A 23,029-nucleotide genomic window follows, 5' to 3' on the forward strand; every position below is an offset into this window, starting at 1 on the left:
AAAAAGTATCCAGCCAACACATCCTGTGACCACTGATGAAGGTCTTCGAAGATGACCAACTCAAACAGCAGCAATAGATGAGCAATCGTGTCTAAATTTGCATCTACAAGGTGAACCAACTAGGTAGGAGTGTCTAATAGAGCGGACAGTAAGTGGACACTGTATTTAACTGTCTGATCCTCTCATACCAGCACAACACACACTAACACACCACCACCATGTCAGTGTCACTGCAGTGCTGAGAATGACCCACCACCCAAATAATACCTGCTCTGTGGTGATCCTGTGGGGGTCCAGACCATTAAGTGAAAGCAGGTTAGAAAAGTATGTAGAGAAACAGATGGACTACAGTTAGTAATTGTAGAACTACAAAGTGCTTCTGTATGGTAAGTAGAGCTGATAAAATGGACAGTGAGTGTAGAAACAAGGAGGTGGTTTTAATGTTATGGCTGATCAGTGTATTTGGTTACAAGATAGTCATGTTGTTTGCCTAGTGGTAACACTAAAGTAATTCATTTTCAATTTCAATAAATCTGCATGTAATTAACAGCCTGTTGTGATTTATTCTTTAAGCACAGTGAGGCATTTACTTCAAAAAAGACTTTGGTGTGAATATAAGCAGTATCTCAAGGCCTTTGAGGCTATACAAAGTGAATGATAATGTAAAATAAGCTCAGCTGAATGAAAAAATGTGGGTCCTTAATTGAATATAACGTTTACGTTAAAGGGGTTTTTGCAAGGTCAAGTGTGACACATTGACATCGTTTACTCTGTAATTCAGTTCAAACCTCAGACACTGTAACAAGGCTGAAACAAATATACTGTATTTTTCCCAACATTATCAGTGGTGGTTCATTCTTTAACTACATGTATTATTTTACTATTTTAATGTCTTTACTAGAAAGGTTCCAGTTAAGTTAGTTAAGGCTAATTGTTCCTATACGGATGTGTGTTTTAACCTGTGTTGTGCTTCTGGCAGACCACTCCAGCTCTTCGCTAAGCACTGCGCACCCCAAGGACCCCCTTGTGCCCACCGATAAGAGGGACCCTTATATTGCAGTGCCCTCTCTAACCCAGCACGAGTCCACCGGTAAGCCTTGGAACTGATGAGTCAATTTTTGTCCTGTGGAGGATGAGATTTTTATAGGTTTTTACTGCTTCCATTTGACCAGTGCATGAAGCGAGAGATACACTCATAGACTCATAACAAATTGCCACGCTTCTGGAAGAGAGAGATTTATTTAACAAAAGCTGTAATGGTTCCTGAGGATGGGTGCAATATCAAGGCTATTGCCTTCCTAGGAGAAGATTGGACTGTTTATTTGCCCGAGCATTTGATGACCCAATCTTTATCTTGTCTGGTTAAGCTGACACCGAACACACTTACATGGCAATATCTGTTCACCGACATTTTCAAGGTCAGTCTGCCACAGCCATTTATAATGAACCATATGACAAGAGAAACACATGTTGCTGTAATGTTCACTCAGTCAGTATGTCGTTTAGCGAGGCTAGCCTGGGAAATGGCTTTGGTAAATGAATCAGGAGAAATCGGGCCTGATTTGTGCTGCCTAGCTGTGCTGTTTGTAATTAGTTAGTCTGTATTTGTGTCCTGAGGCATGACCACTTTTAATTTCTATGCAAATTGAGTTCTTGCTTAAAATACTCTTAATTATTGGCCTTGTAGGGCAGTTACACCTGCATTAAATCATGATTTCTTGTGTAGAAACATGTAAACTCGATAAACCTCACGAAAAATACTTTTTTACTGCATTTTTTGGGTGTTTTAGGGTGTTTCTATTAATGGATGCACAACAGAAGACAGTGTTCATTTCGTTTATATTAGATTTATTTGTTGCTGTCTGAGTGTGAATTACCAAATCCCACTGATTTAGTGAATGGAAATTGCACATGTTCACTAATCAGCCATAACCTCAAAACCACCTCCTTGTTTTTACACTCACTGTCCATTTTATCAGCTCTACTTACCATATAGAAGCACTTTGTAGTTCTACAATTACTGACTGTAGTCCCTCTGTTTCTCTGCATACTTTTTTAGCCTGCTTTCACCCTGTCCTTCAATGGTCAGGACCCCCACAGGACCACCACAGAGCAGGTATTATTTAGGTGGTGGATTATTCTCAGAACTGCAGTGACACTGACATGGTGGTGGTGTGTTAGTGTGTGTTGTGCTGGTATTAGTGGATCAGACAGAGCAGCGCTGCTGGAGTTTTTAAATACTGTGTCCACTCACTGTCCACTCTATTAGACACTCCTATCTAGTTGGTCCACCCTGTAGATGTAAAGTCAGAGACGATCGCTCATCTATTGCTGCTGTTTGAGTTGGTCATCTTTTAGACCTTCATCAGTGGTCACGGGACGCTGCCCACAGGGCGCTGTTGGCTGGATATATTTGGTTGGTGGACTATTCTCTGTCCAGCAGTGCTGCTGTCTGATCCACTCATACCAGCACAACACACACTAACACACCACCACCATTTCAGTGTCACTGCAGTGCTGAGAATGACCCACCACCCAAATAATACCTGCTCTATAGTGGTCCTGGGAGAGTCCTGACAATTGAAGAACAGCATGAAAGGGGGCTAACAAAGCATGCAGAGAAACAGATGGACTACAGTCAGTAATTGTAGAACTACAAAGTGCTTCTATATGTTAAGTGAAGCCGATAAAATGGACAGTGAGTGTAGAAACAAGGAGGTGGTTTTAATGTTATGGCTGATCGGTGTATATAAATACAGTTGAAGAGCAGGTACTAATCTAAGGCACAGTTAGCACCATGACTGCAGGTACGATGACTAAAAAGCTCTTTAAAAGCATTTTTATAGCTCTAATGATTAGGTAGTATTATTGCCCCACCTACAACTGTTCATAAAGCAGTGTATCTTTGAATTACACTAAAATAGAAAATCTAATTAAGTCTGATTAAATCATGTTGCATTGGGTTACAGTTACAAATTATAGTGATTAATAGTGTTGCATTCTATCATATAACAATTTAAAATGTTAACAATATAGTCCAGCACAAGTTAAATAACATGTATTCTAAATCGGACCTGAAATTACCTCAGTGAAATTTCCACAAGACAAAATGAGACTGCGAAATTGTTTTTAATATACTGCTAATGCAGCGTGTCGCAATATCCTCCGACAGTTGTGCCTATATTTTGCTTCGACTGTAAGACAAGATAAAGCACAGCGTGTAATCTCATAACTCGCCCGGGATGATTTTACTGCTTCACCCTTGCTTGAATGTGGGAAGTGATGTACTGCATAGACTTGCTGAGGCTTAAATCATTATTTCTCTAAAGTGCACTGCATATATGACTTGTAGACGGGTGGATATGAGTCTCCAAATATCAGTTTTAAAAATATTAAGACTGGGGCTAGTACAACATTAATACCAGCTATTAAACTAATCATGTGGTATGAAATGATTTATATTCCTATTTTTTATTTCAATTTTTTTTCTTGAAAAGACATAGTGGAAAGTGTACAAGACAGGGGCGTAACTACTGGGGGCGGGGCAGGGGGGCCAGGTGCACTGGGGCCCATGGTGGGTGGGGGCCCTCCATGACATGAACTAAACTCCGCACCACACTGCCCCCCCCCCCCTTTGGCTGTACTCGCCAGGTCGTTATTATTATTTACAATATTTTTGTTAAGTAAAATACTAAAAGTGAGTGAGTACCTTATGTATATATGAAATTTGTTGAGGGGGCCCAAATTCTTTTTTTGCACTGGGGCCCCTAGTGCCCTTTAGGGCACTGGTACTAGACCACTAAATCTAAAACTAGATATTTTGGAGGTTATTTTAAATTACCCCCCCAACATGGCAACTACCAGTCTGGAAATTGTTAGGGCTAGCACCTGCTTCCTCCAGGAAACACAACCTGCCACACCCTTTTTTTAAATGTCTTTACAATCTTTACAAACATATTACATACAAAGTTCAATTTTGTTGTTTGATTAATAGTGGAGACAGAAACAGCACCCCTCCCACCCATTAATTCGTTAGCAAGGATATTAGCTTTATTCGCATGGTCATTGGAAGCAGTACACTAGTTGAATGTACACAATGGTGGCAGAAAAATGGCATGTTTATTTGGCATCACTGCTTGTGTTGCTGCCTCTACTGCCAATACCCAGTGCAGTCATCCAGACGCAGCACTGAGGCATAGGCAAGAGGTCACATTTAAAGCTTCTGTTTGCTTCTTCTGTTTTATCGTAGCTGCTATTATTATTATTGTTATTGTTATTATTATGTGCAGGCTTTTAATGTCAGTTGCTATATGCTATATGTTAAGCTACATGAATCAAAGCAAGTGATGGTTTTAACCGGCTGTGTGTTTGTTTGTTTGTTTTTTTCTTTCTTTTGCATGATTTTAATTTATGAGACGTGTTTTGCAATCCGTGCTCTCTCCTCTGCTCTGCTGCAATATTATTTCTGCTTCTTAACATTTTAACAGCACTTTCATAAATATTCATGCTTCCCTGTGGCCTCCTGAGGGCATCTCTGCTGATCTTGATCGTCAATTTCAAAATGACCAATGTACTCTGAAAATAAAAAAGGAGAGTGCTGTGGTGTTAAACCAATTAAAACGGTATTTATAATTTATATTAAAAAACATACCAATAATTTTACTTAAATGTATTATTCAATGCATATGCAGGAATACGGCAATTCATTGCAGGGCTTTGGCCATACAAAAATTTATATACAGTATATATACAGTGTATCACAAAAGTGAGTACACCCCTCACATTTCTGCAGATATTTAAGTATATCTTTTCATGGGACAACACTGACAAAATGACTTTTTGACACAATGAAAAGTAGTCTGTGTGCAGCTTATATAACAGTGTAAATTTATTCTTCCCTCAAAATAACTCAATATACAGCCATTAATGTCTAAACCACCGGCAACAAAAGTGAGTACACCCCTAAGAGACTACACCCCTAAATGTCCAAATTGAGCACTGCTTATCATTTTCCCTCCAAAATGTAATGTGATTTGTTAGTGTTACTAGGTCTCAGGTGTGCATAGGGAGCAGGTGTGTTCAATTTAGTAGTACAGCTCTCACACTCTCTCATACTGGTCACTGAAAGTTCCAACATGGCACCTCATGGCAAAGAACTCTCTGAGGATCTTAAAAGACGAATTGTTGCGCTACATGAAGATGGCCAAGGCTACAAGAAGATTGCCAACACCCTGAAACTGAGCTGCAGCACAGTGGCCAAGATTATCCAGCGTTTTAAAAGAGCAGGGTCCACTCAGAACAGACCTCGCGTTGGTCGTCCAAAGAAGCTGAGTGCACGTGCTCAGCGTCACATCCAACTGCTGTCTTTGAAAGATAGGCGCAGGAGTGCTGTCAGCATTGCTGCAGAGTTTGAAAAGGTGGGGGGTCAGCCTGTCAGTGCTCAGACCATACGCCGCACACTACATCAAATTGGTCTGCATGGCTGTCACCCCAGAAGGAAGCCTCTTCTGAAGTCTCTACACAAGAAAGCCCGCAAACAGTTTGCTGAAGACATGTCAACAAAGGACATGGATTACTGGAACCATGTCCTATGGTCTGATGAGACCAAGATTAATTTGTTTGGTTCAGATGGTCTCAAGCATGTGTGGCGGCAATCAGGTGAGGAGTACAAAGATAAGTGTGTCATGCCTACAGTCAAGCATGGTGGTGGGAATGCCATGGTCTGGGGCTGCATGAGTGCAGCAGGTGTTGGGGAGTTACATTTCATTGAGGGACACATGAACTCCAATATGTACTGTAAAATACTGAAGCAGAGCATGATCCCCTCCCTCCGGAAACTGGGTCGCAGGGCAGTGTTCCAGCATGATAATGACCCCAAACACACCTCTAAGATGACCACTGCTTTATTGAAGAGGCTGAGGGTAAAGGTGATGGACTGGCCAAGCATGTCTCCAGACCTAAACCCAATAGAACATCTTTGGGGCATCCTCAAGCGGAAGGTGGAGGAGCGCGAAGTCTCGAATATCCGCCAGCTCCGTGATGTCGTCATGGAGGAGTGGAAAAGCATTCCAGTGGCAACCTGTGAAGCTCTGGTAAACTCCATGCCCAGGAGAGTTAAGGCAGTTCTGGGAAATAATGGTGGCCACACAAAATATTGACACTTCAGGAACTTTCACTAAGGGGTGTACTCACTTTTGTTGCCGGTGGTTTAGACATTAATGGCTGTATATTGAGTTATTTTGAGGGAAGAATAAATTTACACTGTTATATAAGCTGCACACAGACTACTTTTCATTGTGTCAAAGTGTCATTTTGTCAGTGTTGTCCCATGAAAAGATATACTTAAATATCTGCAGAAATGTGAGGGGTGTACTCACTTTTGTGATACACTGTATATATATATATATTGAGAAATCACAAGAAAATAATTCAAATTAAATTAAAAATCATTATCATTAAATCTAGTGCAAATATATAATAAAGGTTATAATATAATACAATATCATATAGGTTATTTGAACATATTCATGGCATATATAAGATCAAACATGGAAATTAACGCAAGGATATAAATACAGTGGTACCTTGAAACTCAACGTCAGTTGGTTCTGGGAGTTTAAAAGGCGTTGAGTTTTAAGGTATTTCTTTTGGGATGTATGGGAAACCTGCGTTCCATGGTCCTGTGGAACTGCATATATTTTAGTCTAATGTAAAATAATGGGGGTGTTTTTGACACTTATATACTGAAAATAACACAAATATACAAAAAGCTGATTCATACAATTTCTCAGAACCCCAAGCTGTAACACAAGTTTAAAAGTGAAACAGTGAGGAAAATCCAGATATACACAGATACATGTGGAGCTTTCAGAGAGAATCTGGTGGTTATTCCACACAAATGCAGATTCGTCTCATATGCACACTTTGATGACGTTTTACCGGACCGCTCAAGTCGATCGCTGAACAAAGTGACTGTTTATTGTTTATTTGAAATTAAATAAGTACATTAAAAAAAAAAAAAAAACTTGACAAACACATTGAGTTTCAGGGAAACATTGAGTTAAAGGGTACAAATTTCTCGACAAAGAGCGCTGAGTTTCAAAGATTTTGAGTTTAGGGGACGTTAAGTTGCAAGGTACCACTGTATGTCAAAAATTGAAAGTACAGTACAATAGGCTGTAGAAGACCCAATGCTGTACACAGTATAGTACCAAAAATAGAGAGAAAAATATAGAATAGGAAACAATTGGGATTAAACCCATTCCATACAGATGCAACATAGAAACAAATGCAATAGGTGGAAAAGACATAGGGATAATTAATCATACACCCAGTGTACATTCTTATCGTATGGTTTCCTTTTGTTTTTGCATTTGTTTGTGGATGCAAAACTTTTGGGAAACACTTTAAAATGGCATAAAATTTAAAACTGTGTTTTTAAAATAACTCACATCAGTGTGAACCAGGCCACAATTTATCCTTTACCAACATTGACCTCTATTTTTTTCTTTCTCTCCATATCCATATCTTTAAATAACTCATTATGGTTATATCAGTATAAAACATGGTAATTTAGCCAGTTTCATTTCATATGCCCGTAATATTACTGCATCATGGCATATTAGGATAACGGACAGCATTTCAATTCAATGATTATTCAACAAAAATATTTATCAGTCCCACCGTACCGCCCTGACCGGTGGCTTTTTTTTTTCACAGTACATTTGAGCTCTGTGTGTCTGGTCTCATTTACTTGTCTGTGTATGTGCTAGATCCCACTGCTCCTGCTCTCCCCCACACTACAAATTCACATACACAACCATTCATCCCCACCCTATCTGCACCCCCACCATCTGCTGCCATTGTGAGTAGTCTTCCTTCCACAGGACCTTTCATCTTTCCAGATGGAACGTTCCAAGGCTGTACCTTAATGTAGCGAGCATTTACTAACCCTAATCTAGCACACAGCGCATCCTCTTTCTTCCCAAATGGAGCTGTAGTTTTCGTTCCCTCGATGGGGGAATCGTTTTTGTCAGCCCCTCCCTGTTCTCACTGTGCTTTCTCTTCCTTTGTCCACCAAAATCAACCTGTAGCTACCTGTGTGCACCCTGGATTTATAATCCAACTACAGTATAGACAATAAGAAATATATCGTACACACTTAGATATAAATGATAAAAATGGACAACAACTAGGGGGTCTGCAGGGTGTATTTTGCTATGTCTTTATATCACTGATTGTTACTACATATTTAACATATAAAGGTAGAACATGCCCTGCTGTAGAGCTGCTTTCATTTTTTAATAGCAGCCATGTATAGGAGTAGTCAGCAGTAATTAAGGTAAATCTGCTTTTCTCCTTTCCATTTACAGTAAGTCAGCATTTCTGACCCACAAAATAAGGTCTTAATAAATATATAATTATAAATGTACACCGATCAGGCATAACATTTAAACCACCTCCTTGTTTCTACACTCACTGTCCATTTTATCAGCTCCACTTACCATATAGAAACACTTTGTAGTTCTACAATTACTGGCTGTAGTCCATCTGTTTTTCTACATACTTTTTTAGCCTGCTTTCACCCTGTTCTTCAATGGTCAGGACGGCCAAAGGACCACCACAGAGCAGGTATTATTTAGGTGGTGGATCATTCTCAGCACTACAGTGACACTGACATGGTGGTGGTGTGTTAGTGTATGTTGTGCTGGTATGAGTGGATCAGACACAGCAGCGCTGCTGGAGTTTTTAAATACCACTCACTGTCCACTCTATTAGACACTCCTACATAGTTGGTTCACCTTGTACATGTAAAGTCAGAGACGATCGCTCATCTATTGCTGCTGTTTGAGCTGGTCATCTTCTAGACCTTCATCAGTGGACACAGGATGCAGGGCAGTGTTTGCTGGATATTTTTGGTTGGTGGACTATTCTCAGCCAGCAGTAACAGTGAGGTGTTTCAAAACTCCATCAGCACTGCTGTGTCTGATCCACTCATACCAGCACAACACTCACTAACACACCACCACCATGTCAGTGTCACTGCAGTGCTGAGAATGATCCACCACCCAAGTAATACCTGCTCTGTGGTGGTCCTGTGGGGGTCCTGACCATTGTAGAACAGCATGAAAGGAGGCTAGCAAAGCATGCAGAGAAACAGATGGACTACAGTCAGTAATTGCAGAACTACAAAGTGCTTCTATATGATAAGTGGAACTGATCAAATGGACAGTGAGTGTAGAAACAAGGAGGTTATTCATAAATAAAGCAAACATGGTTACGTGAGATATTGAGATCTCATTTTCTATCAATATGAACATTAAAAATGTAAAACATTTTCTGTATTATTATTATTATTTGTTATTCTGTAGGCTATAGACAATATAGTTTTAGTTATGGATGGAAAAAAGCTTGTCCTTACCTAGCCCCCTTTTACTAACCCTATCTACAGCACAGTGCATCCCTTTTTTCCTCCCAAATGGAGCTGTAGCTCTTGTTCTTGCTCGTCAGGGGAATTGCTTCTGTTCGCCCCTCCCTATGCTTTTGTTTCTCTTCCCCTCCTTGTGTCCACACCACCCAACCTGTGGCTGTCGATGTGAGGTTCGGTAATTTATAGGTTAATTACAAAGGCAATATAGAAACCCTAAAAGAAAGCCGGATCTCTTGAGTCCTGTTGGCCTACATTTTGTGTAGAGTAATCATTGTTGTTTAATTGACAGGTATATATTGTAACCATCAATGCTAATTCAGCCTAATGATCAGGGGCAGGAGGGGCTGAGCTGTAACCAAAATGCTGATGCTTGATAACTGAGTCTTATTAATGACATGTCTAGATAAGGAGCACCAACCTCCTGCACTAGGTTCTCTGTTTTTTTGTTTTTTTTTATAAAAACGTGATTTCCCTCCAGAAATTGGATTCCTGCCAGCGTGTACATCTGCTAATTGTTTTTCCCTGAGCTGTGAGGGGGAAAAAAAGCTTTTAGGTGTAAAGTGGGGTTCATTATGGAATGCTTAAAATTTTTATTACATTTTTGACACTCTTTACAACCCGGTCTTCCATCATACTGTCAGTTATAGCGAAGTATGAGGCTAAAGTAGAGGATAGAGTCGTAGTATTTTTCATCTGTCTGTGTCTTAATGACATTCAAATTAGTTCCTTTTACCTTGAGCACAATTTAAAACTAGATTTATTCAGGGTAAAGTTCTGCTTAGCTACTTTTTCATTGCACGGTGCCCTACAGTACAATACAATACAATATGCTTCCAAATCCAGAACTATCTGTGCCAACCCTTGAAAGCAGAAGCAGTTAGCTATAGGTGAGGATGTGACAGCATTCTCCACCAAACGCTGAGAGCAAATACACCATAATGACCGTATAGGATAGAAGTGACCATATCTGTATATAGTCCATCGAGTCGTATCCAATTATCTGATTGCATTATGCTTCCTCTCTACTGATGCTGATCCCCACTGCTGATTGAGGAGAGCGAGACTGTCACACGCCCCCTCCGACATGTGTGCAGTCGACTGCATCTTTTCACCTGCACAAGGCGAGTTCATATGTGGATCACCTTTGTGTACAGAGAGCCACACCCTAATCCTCATTATCCCTCAACTCTGTGCAGGCAAATTCTGTTGTAATTATTTTTAATTACTCAGAAGCTGTCTAGACCCTGAGTCAGGCAAAGCAGCCCAAAACCATAATGCCTCCTGCACCAGACTTTACAGTTGGGATTAAGTTTTGGTGTTGGAGTTTAGAAAATAAAACTGAGTTTCCATCATTTGTGAACCATTTGGCTTTTTGTAAATTGATGGACATTCATTTCTACAGAATACACATGGATTTACACCGATTAGCCATAACATTAAAACCACCTCTTTGTTCCTACACTCACTGTCCATTTTATCAGCTCCACTTACCATATAGAAGCACTTTGTACTTCTACAATTACTGACTGTAGTCTATCTGTTTCTCTACATACTTTTTTAACCTGCTTTCACCCTGTTCTTCAATGGTCAGGACCACCACAGGACCACCACAGAGCAGGTATTATTTAGGCGGTGGATTATTCTCAGCACTGCAGTGACACTGACATGGTGGTGGTGTGTTAGTGTGTGTTGTGCTGGTGTGAGTGGATCAGACACAGCAGCGCTGCTGGAGTTTTTAAATACTGTGTCCACTCCCTGTCCACTATATTAGACACACCTACTTATTTGGTCCACCTTGTAGATGTAAAGTCAGAGACGATCGCTCATCTATTGCTGCTGTTTGAGTTGGTCATCTTCTCGACCTTCATCAGTGGTCACAGGACGCTGCCCACGGGGCACTGTTGGCTGGATGTTTTTGGTTGGTGGACTATTCTCAGTCCAGCAGTGACAGTGAGGTGTTTAAAAACTCTATCAGCGCTGCTGTGTCTTATCCACTCATACCAGCACAACACACACTAACACTGACTCTGCTGAAAATGATCCATTGGTGTATCAGCATTTGTTGTCGGACCCAATTCAATTTATTATGTTGTAAACACGCTTTAAAAACTGACAGCTGGTTTAAACTTTATATTCTTAAATGTCCACAAACTTCTTTATCTAGGTTTTCCTTCTTATTTACACAGTAATAAGAACAGTTTCCTGTTATGATCTGCATCATCTGTAACTGTTTTCATGTAGCTAGGATGCAGGTAAAATGTCAGCTTGACATTTTCAGAGAGATGATTTTGTGCTTGTAAACAAAATCAAAGTGACATGTGCATCACTGACAGGTTTAAATGGACGATTTCTTTCTCTGACATATGGCAGGCTTAAATGTTTCATCATCGTGCGTTTGATAGACTTATTCTACCCTCAGAAGGCAAAGCTTTTTATTTCTAGTGCATTAGAGATTAAGGGATTTAGACGATGCACATGATCAGCCTTTTATTATCCTGACAACAAATGCACCATTAAACTTGTTCAGAATTGTTTAAAGGTTTATTGGTTAAAATGCTGTTTTATGAGCTGAATCTAAAAGTCTAAATGGAATAAGATATGAAAGGCATGTAAATTAATAAGCCATTAGTAAGCTGTTCCTGTTCCAACTTTGCCTGAGAAGGATTTATTAAAGGCAGTTAGACATTATTGAATTGCTGTTGATTGAAGACACTTATTTTTATTGCGTAATGTGGATGGATTGCCTGCAACACACTCAAAAATGGACAATAGATGGTAAAGGATCAAAATAATTTGCAGTCGTGCTTTAAGGAATGATAAAAATGTTGAACTGCTTGACTGTTTGGCACACAGTGGTGAGCCTTGACCCCTTCCCTCCTTGTTTGCAAAGACTGGGCTGGTGGATCCTGCTTTTGGTTCCAATCATGACATGTTACAAATTCTTCTTACAGTTGCATTTTCTCCCAATTTACTCACTCACTCACTCACTTTCTTGACCGCTTATCCAATTAGGGTTGCGGGGGGTTGCTGGAGCCTATCCCAGCTTTTTAATGGGCGCAAGGCACACAGTAATTAGACCAGTCCTTCGCAGGGCAGACACACATACACACAGACACACCCATTCACCTATAGGGCAATTCAGTGTCTCCAATTAACCTGACTGCATGTTTTTGGACTGTGGGAGGAAACCGGAGCTCCTGGAGGAAATCCACGCAGACACTGGGAGAACATGCAAACTCCGCACAGAAAGGACTCGGACCACCCCGTCTGGGGATCGAACCCAGGACCTTTTTTGCTGTGAGGCGAAAGTGCTACCAAACCGAGCCACTGTGCCGCTGCTGGGGGATCCTCAATTGCAGTCGAGGAGGGTATATTGCTGCTCACGCCTCCTCCGACTCACATGCAGCCCTTAGTGGAACCCTTTTTCACCCATGCATTCTGCACAGGTGCCTCTCTATCTACTAATCAGAGTTCTTACACAGCGTTTGAAGATCCCACCAACATAGTCTGGTCATCTCGCCCTGCAGACACTGCCAATTATGCCCGCTAGATGGCGGAATATCCCACTGCGCCACCTGGGCACCATATTTTTCCTCCTTTCAATGTGTTTTGAGTGTGGTAAAATACAATCTAGTCTGCCAAAATGTTGTCATTTCTTTGTGCTTTTGTTACTTACATAAAGGTTTGAGGATTAACAAATCAAGTATAGACTATCATTTAAAGAAAAGAACTTAGGAATAAAACAAAGACAGCATCTAAACAAAATGTTTTCAAGACCAAGTCCAAGATCAAGTCTCAGTGGTTTCTATTCCAGTCATATAAATTACAACCTTGTTGTGTACATGTAATTAAAAATCCAATTACAGCTCTGAAATCAAGATGTGTTCATCAGATTTCCTAAACTCTAATTATAGCCTTCATCTCCAGTTCAAGATTAGAAAACAAATGTATTATAGAGTGTAAATCACCTAGCTGTCTGTAAATATGTGCAAATCACCTATTGTGAAAGGATGGAGCATGTTGACAGGCAGGAATTAGTTTTGCTTCTGTGAACTGCAGAAAAGCATTTTCCAGCATGCCTAATTTGTCTGGAATTGAATCCTCATGAAATTTAAATAAGAGAATTCATACAGTGAGCTCAACTGTCTTTGAAGGACAGGATACACAATAATTTTAATGGTGTACATGAGCTTGAATGTTTGATTAGGCTGTTTAATTAGGCTGGGTTTAACCCCGAGGTTTTAATTTAAACAGCTCAAAGTTTTGGTCATGCACCATCATTTAATAGCAGTCTATTTGTCCAAGACCAGGTCATCTTTAAGGACTGCAGCTCTTTTGAAGCTGACAATGGCTTTCATCCATAAAAGTTAGATATCTTCAAAGGTCTGATGAAGCCCGCAGGCCCTGTTTAGGCAGGCCCCTCTATATCCTGGTAGCACAGTGTCAAGGTCAGAGCGAGTGGCCCGCAGAGGCATGGGAATAGCACTTAACATCTCTTTTCCCCTGGGAAATGCTTTGAGCTTCTGTCCCTGAGCCTGCTTTCTTCCTCTCCACTTCAAACAAGGTTTACAGGCTAGACAACTCAGATTGAAGACTTAGTCTTCTTCATGCAGCTGACCAAAGTCAAGTTATTCCCTTCATTCTGTGTTATCTTTATAGCTAAATAAATGTCTTAGGAACAGCTGTAAATCCTGTTAGGCGCTTTCAGCACTGTTGCACACTTATATAATGGGGAAAAAAGAACAAGTTTATATATTTAGTGGACATTTTTACTCCAGAGTGACTTACAGTTCAGTCAGCGTTCAGTCCAAGTAAATGATGGTTAGAGGCCTGAAAATGTGTTTTATCCCCATTGAGGTTAAAGAATCCTTGTTTTTTTTGTAAAATTTTTCTATTTTTTCAGTTTTACTGACTGTTCCTACATATTGTACCACAAATTATGTTATCCTTCCAGTCATATGACAGTTGTGATGGTAAGCACTAGTAGTGATTTATCTGGGAAGTCAGCAATAATACAGGTCAAGCTGCATTGTATCAATCATATCAATTAGCATCTAATATTTTATTATAATAATATATTATTCACATGAAAGTTTAATAAATTCCGAACTGATTTAACCCTTTCAGACCCTGCATCCATTGCAATGGACATCACATGTTTTCCTCTTTTTTAAAAGTTTTGTTGCAAATAACACCAATCCAGACCTCTTGTCCACCAGAATAGACATTTACCAGCCAATCAAACAGCAGCTTAGTCCCTCCCACTGCATCAGGAACAAAATCAGTACACTTAAGTTAGGCATAGCAGCACTCCAATCAAGGAGGCAGAGTAAGCACTCATTTAACTCATTTTATCTGATTTAAAGCACTGTTTTTCATCATGTTATGAGTTTATTTTACTCCTAAGTGACAGGTTGTGAAATTAAAGTTTCAATATTAATTATAAAATAAAGTAGAATAAAGTGAAGGATTTGCTACCATAATAGAGTTTGTTATTGAGAATAGAAGTAACATTTAATAGCTGTTTAGTCTTGGCCTGACTTTAAGCCACATTTACTACACTATCCAGCCAATTAAAAGCAAAGGAAAAATAATAACATTGATTTAGACCCAATGTTATGTAAGTTAAAATGCATGGATGTAAATAAAGGCAACAAAAGCACGGCTGTAGTACGTAGTGCTAACAGTAGCCTATTGATATGTAGAGAAATGGGACCAGAATCACATTTATATTACATTTATATTACAGCAGACGCTTTTATCCAAAGCAATTTACAGTACTGTGACAGTATATTTTCTAAGCAATTGAGGGTTAAGGGCCTTGCTCAAAAGCCCAACAGTGACAACCTGGCAGTGGTGGGGCTTGAACCAGTGACCTTTTGTTTACTAGTCCAGTACCTTAAACGGTAGGCTACAACGTATCTAACTTTAGTTAGCTAAATCAAATAGAGAATCTTAGTTTGTGTTCTTCTTTGATTCTGCCTTATCTGTTACAGCAAATGAGTAAATGTTTAGTGCCAGTAATTTCATATGGCCCGCATACTGTGTGGAATAACAGCAGTGAGCTCATCCAAATTCGGCTGCAAGAGACCTTTACAAGCTCATATTTTTAGCACAGTATGGACCAGAACTTACAGTTAAACAACATTCAGCACAACAACACAATTCCACATGCAGTAGATACAGCTGTTTGCAGATTTTAAATGACTAAAAAGCTATAAATCATAATTGGCCTGATATTCTCTGCTTTCTGAGGTTTCTAATATCACACATGAAGATATTACCTTAGTAAAGAATGTATGTTATTTTATATTAAAAATGTAGTTTAGGTCATATTGACAAAGGCACTGTAGCATGTCAAAAATGCACTTCATACAACGATGACCAGTGGCAATATGTAGACGGAGAAGATGGTAATCTATGGCAAATGCAAAAAGCCACAAAAACCCCAGCCAATGGGGTTTATTAGTCATAGGCTCGCTGTGATTTTTATAAATAGTTAAAAGCATTTTGAGCACCACATCTGTAATTTATAGCTGGGAAACACTCCATTAAGTGCATTTGTTCTACATTGTTACATAAATCACAGGTTATGATGAAAGCTTTATAGTGCGTGTTAGTCTTTGCCTAAACATTAGCTAGCTAGGATGTTGTGGATGTTGTGTAAGTGTGGAGTTGTGGATGAAAAACCCTTTAAAACACTGAAATAGAAAAGAGCAAAATCACTTTGACCAAAAAAAAGACGTTAAATGGAAAAGCTTCTTAGATCTGTCCATTAGCAGAAAAGAAGCAGATGTGTACTGTACCAACATGTCACTTTGTCATCCAGGGTTTCATACAAAACATGACATGCATTCATCTACTCTACAGAAGATAACATCTTAAACTGCATAGCAGTCTTTAAAAAAGCAGAGACTGATATTTAAATAGTGTAGCAGTGACAGTCGTGAGTGAATATAGTGTCAGAAACGTGTTAATAGAGGGCAGGGGGAAGTAGAGTCTAAACATGACCCTGTAGCTTTCATGAGGATCTGTGCTGATGTGACTTATTTCACCTTCTACTGTGTGTGTGTGTGTGTGTGTGTGTGTGTGTGTGTGTGTGTGTGTGTGTGTGTGTGTGTGTGTGTGTGTTTGTGTGTGTGTGTGTAGATGATGGAAATCATTTGCCTTAATCTCCACAGAAAACAGATGAATCTCTTTTGTATTGTCTCTAAGATTTATACAGTTCTTATTAGTCTTCATTAGTCTTCTATCTATCTATCTATCTATCTATCTATCTATCTATCTATCTATCTATCTATCTATCTATCTATCTATCTATCTATCTAATCTATTATTATCCCTGATTTTATGAAGAATGGAGTCATATTTCTTAGAATGCAAAGATTTAACAGCTTTTATTGAAACTTTGTAATTATTAACAGTAGAGCCACAAACAACCCTTTTTAATTCACATTACTCTTTGTACATTCTTACAATACTTGATATAATTTTCTGTCTTTGAACTGTCTATCTTTTTAATGAATGTTTTTTATTTCTTGAGTTTGTTGGGTTGTTAGTTTTGTAGTATAATATTATAATAGTAGCACTTATCTAAAGCTCAAGCACAAGCAGAACTAATCTTTTTTTTTCTTTAACTGTGTACATTTTAATTAGTGACACCCTTGGAAAAGATGATTAAAAAGAATTATGAAAAATGTATATTGTTACCTAGTCTAATCTTACGCTGAAAATAAATTTCAGTTTTTTGCAGAACACAAATGAATATAACTGAAGAGTGATCCCAAATTTCACTTCTTTATTTATCAATCAGATGTATTTTAAAATACACAAGTAAAATTAAACTGTTATAATAATTTGGAAATATGTATTTATAATATATCATATTATATCATTTTAAATAGGCAGTGGTAGCTGGTTCAAGCCAGTTTGCCATTGTTAGCCCTCAATTGCTTGAATTTAAATTAATGTCAATTGTAAGTCTAACAATCCACTGCTGGTGTAAAGGTGTAAGATTGTCTCCTTCACCAGCGTTAGTGTCATCCATGAGGTAGGGATCGCCAGAGTGCACAGGAAAATTGGGTATATCCAAATTCAGACAATGCAAATAAGGGAAAAATCCCACATATACAAAACACATCTGTAATGGTGCTCACATATTTACACACAGACATGTTTATGAGTCTATTATTACATCTGTTATATTACTAAAAGTGTGTGCTGCGGACATAAGCTATAAATGGTCAACTATATATTATATATTTATGCACGTAATTTCTGTTACGTTCTGTTCTGTTCTGTAGTTTATTGTAGTTGCATTATATTACTTTTAATGTTTTAAACCGAAGACATAACTGAATGTCATAATTGGATTCTGTTGAATGCTCACTTGGTACAGAATATTGTTCCTGCAAGACAATCCAGTTTATATTACACTTTAAAACATAAAGATAATAAAAGGAGCAATGAGGAGCAATAATGCTTTTATCTACTGTGTAATATGGACATTTGCTTTATGGAGTTGCTGATTTACAGTGTATTCTTTTATTCATTCATTTAATTTTAATCAAGGATTTCTTTTTATTTGATTGTTTCTTTTTTGTTCTTTTATTTAAATTATTGTATCTGTGCTGTTTTCTGTCCTGTGAAGCAATTTGAACTGCTGCAATATGAATGGTGCTATATAAATAAAGATTATTATTATTATAATTATTATTATACACTATTTATGACAATTTAATACTTATCCAAACACTAAACTTTTTACTTTGTGTGGCTGCATTTTTGGCCTGTTTGTTATAATCCCTTATGTAAGAACACATGAATGTTCTAATTTTAGTTTTATGTACTATGCATTATTCTTAAAGCAGCACAAGAACAGTAGTTCAGTAACAGTAGTAGGGACTCACTGTTATTTTGTTTAGGTTGAAAATGCAGGTGAAGTGATGTGACATTGCCTTTAAGAATATTGAGAGCCTGCTGGTTATAGTATGTTGTTGCAAGTCATTCTAACTTGCAATGAACACAGTTAAAGGTGGGGTCAGTAATACTTGGTCTGAAAAGTTTATCTTATTCTGGAAGCTGACAAAAAATAGGTTTACAGGTGATTGTGGCAGCTAAGGCTCTGTAAACAGAATACAAGATGAAATGGATATTCAAAATTCAGTGCTAAGAGGAATGTTGCTTGACTTTAATTGTGTTTAAATGCCCAACGTATTTGGGCTTGACTACAAAGAGAACTTTTAAGAAACACGCTAAAACGATTTGTTTCAAAACTGTTAGCTTTAGCTTAAAATGTACTGACAGTTGTTTTTATTGTAACTGGACCGTCTTTCATATATAGTGTGATTCTGTAGGACATATCTGAAATATACATAAAACTGTGTATGACTTCACATAAAACAATAAATCTTCTTAGATGAACCTTACTTAGTGCTAATATTTATCTCCCAGTTTCCAATGTGCAGGTGAATGAACAATTGTGAACTCTCCTTCACAGGTGTGATTCGCGAGAGCTTCCAGAAAGGCCGTGATCAGATGGTGCCCATTACACTGCTGGCTGTGGCCGTGGTCCTGGCCTTCATCACAGGTGCCGTCTTCTCTGGAATTGTGGTTTACTGTGTGTGTGACCACCGTCAACGGCACCTCGAGCCAAGGAAAAAAGCCAAGGATGCAGTGAACTCAAGACGTGGGTCCATGAACAGCGTCACCAAGCTGACAGGCCTGTTTGAGACACAAGCCAAGGATGGCCGGCCTGAAGCGATCCTCACTCCACTCATGCACAACGGCAAGACGCTCATTAAGGCCGAGCAGCAGCAGCACATGGATCTTGTTGCGTTGCCCACACCTGAATCAACGCCCATGCAGCTGCGCCGCAAGCCTAGTCGTGCCAGCCGGGACTGGGAAAGAAACCAGAACCTGATCAACGCTTGTGCCAAAGAGCTGGTCTCCATGGGATCACCCACTGTTCTGATTGGCACCGACCTTCCATTGAGGGCATCTCCAGGCCACATTCCGAGCGTAGTGGTGCTGCCTTTACAACAGCATCAACACCAGCAGGTAGTATACCAACATCAGCATGAATATGTGGAGCAGCCACATCGCGTAGACTTGCCCGATGACCAAGCTGCCACATTGGAGTACAAAACCATAAAGAGTCCATGCCACCCTGGCATGGGAGATGGAGATGTGATGCCGCCCCGTGTGCCCCAGAGGGAGGCGTCGCTAGCTGTTGTCCCACCAGCTGTTCCACAGATGGGAAAGAGGCTGGATGTTTATTGCCGTGGATACCCGATGGGCTTAAAGAAGCAACACAACACCAACTCATCCAACTCATCCCACCTTTCAAGAAAGCGAAGCTTCAGCCGCGCTGAGACGCCCCCACCAGCTCCCCAGAGGCTCGACTCAATGCATGTCTCATCTCCGCCCGGCCTCTCTCGCCACTCCAGCATGAGCTCGTATGGCTCGCTGCCCCGCTGCAACTCCAGGTACCTCAGACCCGACGTCCCACCTAAACCCTCACAGCTCGCCCTCTCCGGGAAAGTCAAGTGCAGTGACTCAGGCACATAATCCGTACCAGCCGCACTGGGAACATCACGTCTGTTTTGTACAGCTGTGTACAGAAAATGCTTTCTGTTTTTTTCAAGAAAACAAAACAACGTTTTTCAGATATATGTCCGTGTTAAACTGTTGGTCCTGACACGCCGAAAGATGAGGACGGAAAAGAGAAGGACTTAGAAGTATCATTTTTCTGTGAGCCTCGTGTTGCTCTGTGTTTTTTGTCAGTGATGACAGTATGTCAGGCTGAGGACATGACCACGTTGCAACCGATGGTTGTTTTCTTAAAAGCCTGCCAAAAGCACATCACAGATCAAGGAGTGGAACGTAATTGTATAGTTCTGATACTGGGATAGGCCGCGGTAAGAAAAAAAATGCTTGGACGACAGCAAGTTCAGACTGAAACAACTGGTGCACAATGAAAAACTGTGAAGTTAAAGAGATAAATTGCCTCTGTCAGTGTTGCAGCTACTGGACACAGCAATCGAGTTCTGCCTTTAGCCAGGTCTGAAAAATCTACTGTAACCAGTGACTGAATAACCTGTGACTCTTCTTACTAATAGCTGTTGGTATTTATTTTTTAATAAAGTGCTTTTAAAGAAAGACTGACTCTTTTTCGGCTGGAAGACAAGATCTTTTTTTTTTTTTCATTTTTAATTCCTTATGTGAAATTATTTAAAGTCATTTAACTGGAGCCAGTACAAAAAAAAGACTAATTTTTTTTGGATGTTGATGAGTAAGTAAGGAATTACGGCCTCAGCTTCGAGGCTCTATTTATTAAACTGTGCCAGACAAGCTCGGGAAGAACTTAGCTCAGATCTAGCGACGCATTAAGACCGGCAGAAAAAAACTAGGAAAAAAAATGGAAGTACTAAAATCCACCATCACCTCTTCATGGACATCATTCAGCACTGTGGATTGTCTCAGAAACCTTTAGTCTAATGGCCATAGCTTCACTGAGTGCCATTTTGGTTTACATTTTGCATGGACGTGCAAAGACTGAGCCGAGAAAGAACAAAAAAATAAATAAAGCCCCAGATAATCTGCACTTAAAACACAGTAAGATGAAAGACTAGATGCTGGCGGTCGGCTAGCATGTAGGAAATGCTTCTTATGGTTTTGGCAGGTATCAAAACTTATAATTTTTTAGTTTCACCTTCACACAGACCCTGTTATTAAATTTAATGTTTGATAGGCTGTTTTTTGTTTTGTTTCGTTTCGTCCTGTTTCATCCATGTGTAAATTTGTGCCTTACACCCCTGAGTAGTGAAGAGTTTGTTAGCTGTTAACTGTTAACCTAGTAGTTCTTATGAAAATGTATTTTTCTTGTTTGGTAAAAAAAAAAAAAAAAAAAAAGCAATTAAAGAATGTAGGTATTCTTGTTGTTCATTCTGGTCACGTTGGAGATTTCCTGGAGATTGGAGGGCTTTAACCACACAACACTTTGTGACTGATTTCTGATTGTGCCAATGAAACGCTTGAAAACAGCCCATTTTTGTGCTAGCAGTGTTTTTCTGTTTGTTTGTTTAATCAAGTGCTGATAATGTTTTCACTTCTGTTTCATTGTTTACTCGACTAGCTATGTTGAGAAGGCCTCCTGTATAGTCCTGGCTGGTACAACACAATTACATAGCTACTTGTTAGCTGGCTATATATGAAAAAATCAGCTGTTATGTATCTATCATGTAATGTCTCCCTAGTATCACACCAAGCTCCTAAACTACACTATATAGCCAAAAGTATGTGGACACCTAAACATGAGCTTGTTGCTTATTTCCTACAACATCACAGTATTAATATGAAGTTGCCCCCCTTCAGAAAGGCTTTCCACAACATTTAGAATATAACCCGTTTATTTTTCATATATACTGTACATATACAGGTGTACAGTACTAATCCTTTCTTGGCATATCCCAGCTTGTTTGGAAGTTGGGGGTCAGGGCACCCCTGGAGCAGAGTGGGTTAAGGGCCTTGCTCAAGGGCCCAACAGTGGCTGCATGGCAGAGCTGTGATTTAACTCCCAACCTTTCAGTTAATATCCCAAAGCCCTACCCACTGGGCTACCACTGTCCCAAAACGAATCCCGCTGCTACCGAAACCTGGGATAAAACCAGGGATAATTTTGGAGTGTGTCTGTGGGACAAAATAGCATTTGTGAGGTCAGACGTTGAATGAGGAGACCTGGCTTAGTAGATATCAGGACTCTGCACAGGTCACTAAAATTCCTCACCTCATATTCACAGCAAATAACATGTTCAAAATGACTGATTTTAAACACGTTAGGGGTGGCACGGTGGCTAAGTGGGTAGCCCTGTCGCCTCACAGCAACAAGATCCTGGGTTTGATTCCCAGGTGGGGCGGTCCGGGTCCTTTCTGTGTGGAGTTTGCACGTGCTCCCCGTGTTTGTGTGGGTTTCCTCCGGGTGCTCCGGTTTCCTCCCACAGTACAAAGACGTGCAAGTGAGGTGAATTGGAGACACTAAATTGTCCATGACTGTGTTCGATATAATCTTGGGAACTGATGAACCTTGTGTAATGAGTAACTACCGTTCCTGTCATGAATGTAACCAAAAGTGTAAAACATGACATTAAAATCCTAATAAACAAACGAACACATGTTGGCAATGGGTGTTACACTTGAACTTGATAATTATTACGGGCGTCCACATACCTTTGGCCATATCATGTAGTTAATTCAAATATGATTACTTGGCAGCAAGTACAGGCTGGCTCCTGTGACAGCGCTTGAATAATAAAGAACATATCGATGCTCTTAATGCTCATCACTAATGCCAGCTAATGTCATTTTCTATTGTATAAAATAAAATATGAAATATGGGTTTTGATCACATTTAGGTAATGAACTACTTTTAAAGTATTTTAAGTATCGTTTCCAAAAACGAACAAAGCACTCTTCTAAAACAGTCTTTGTAGATTACGTTTTTATATATATAAATAAATAAAAAAGTTACTTATAAAAAAAAAGCCACTTACAAATCTGAGTGGAGGGACCAGTAGGATTCGGCTTCTCCCCCTAATGTTA

General features: G+C 39.5%; 1 protein-coding gene across 1 annotated transcript in view; it reads left to right on the plus strand.

Annotated features, from left to right (window-relative positions):
- sema6a (sema domain, transmembrane domain (TM), and cytoplasmic domain, (semaphorin) 6A) overlaps positions 1 to 21,245 on the plus strand; it is a 137,035-nt gene extending 115,790 nt beyond the window's left edge. Inside the window, exons 18-19 of the mRNA XM_062998315.1 lie at positions 980 to 1,090; positions 18,930 to 21,245. Coding sequence (XP_062854385.1) covers positions 980 to 1,090; positions 18,930 to 19,999 — 1,181 coding nt within the window. The 3' untranslated portion in view covers positions 20,000 to 21,245. The remainder of the gene's footprint in view (positions 1 to 979; positions 1,091 to 18,929) is intronic.
- Positions 21,246 to 23,029: the final 1,784 nt, after the last annotated feature.

Source organism: Trichomycterus rosablanca, chromosome 7 (assembly GCF_030014385.1).
Source record: "Trichomycterus rosablanca isolate fTriRos1 chromosome 7, fTriRos1.hap1, whole genome shotgun sequence".
NCBI lineage: Eukaryota > Metazoa > Chordata > Actinopteri > Siluriformes > Trichomycteridae > Trichomycterus > Trichomycterus rosablanca.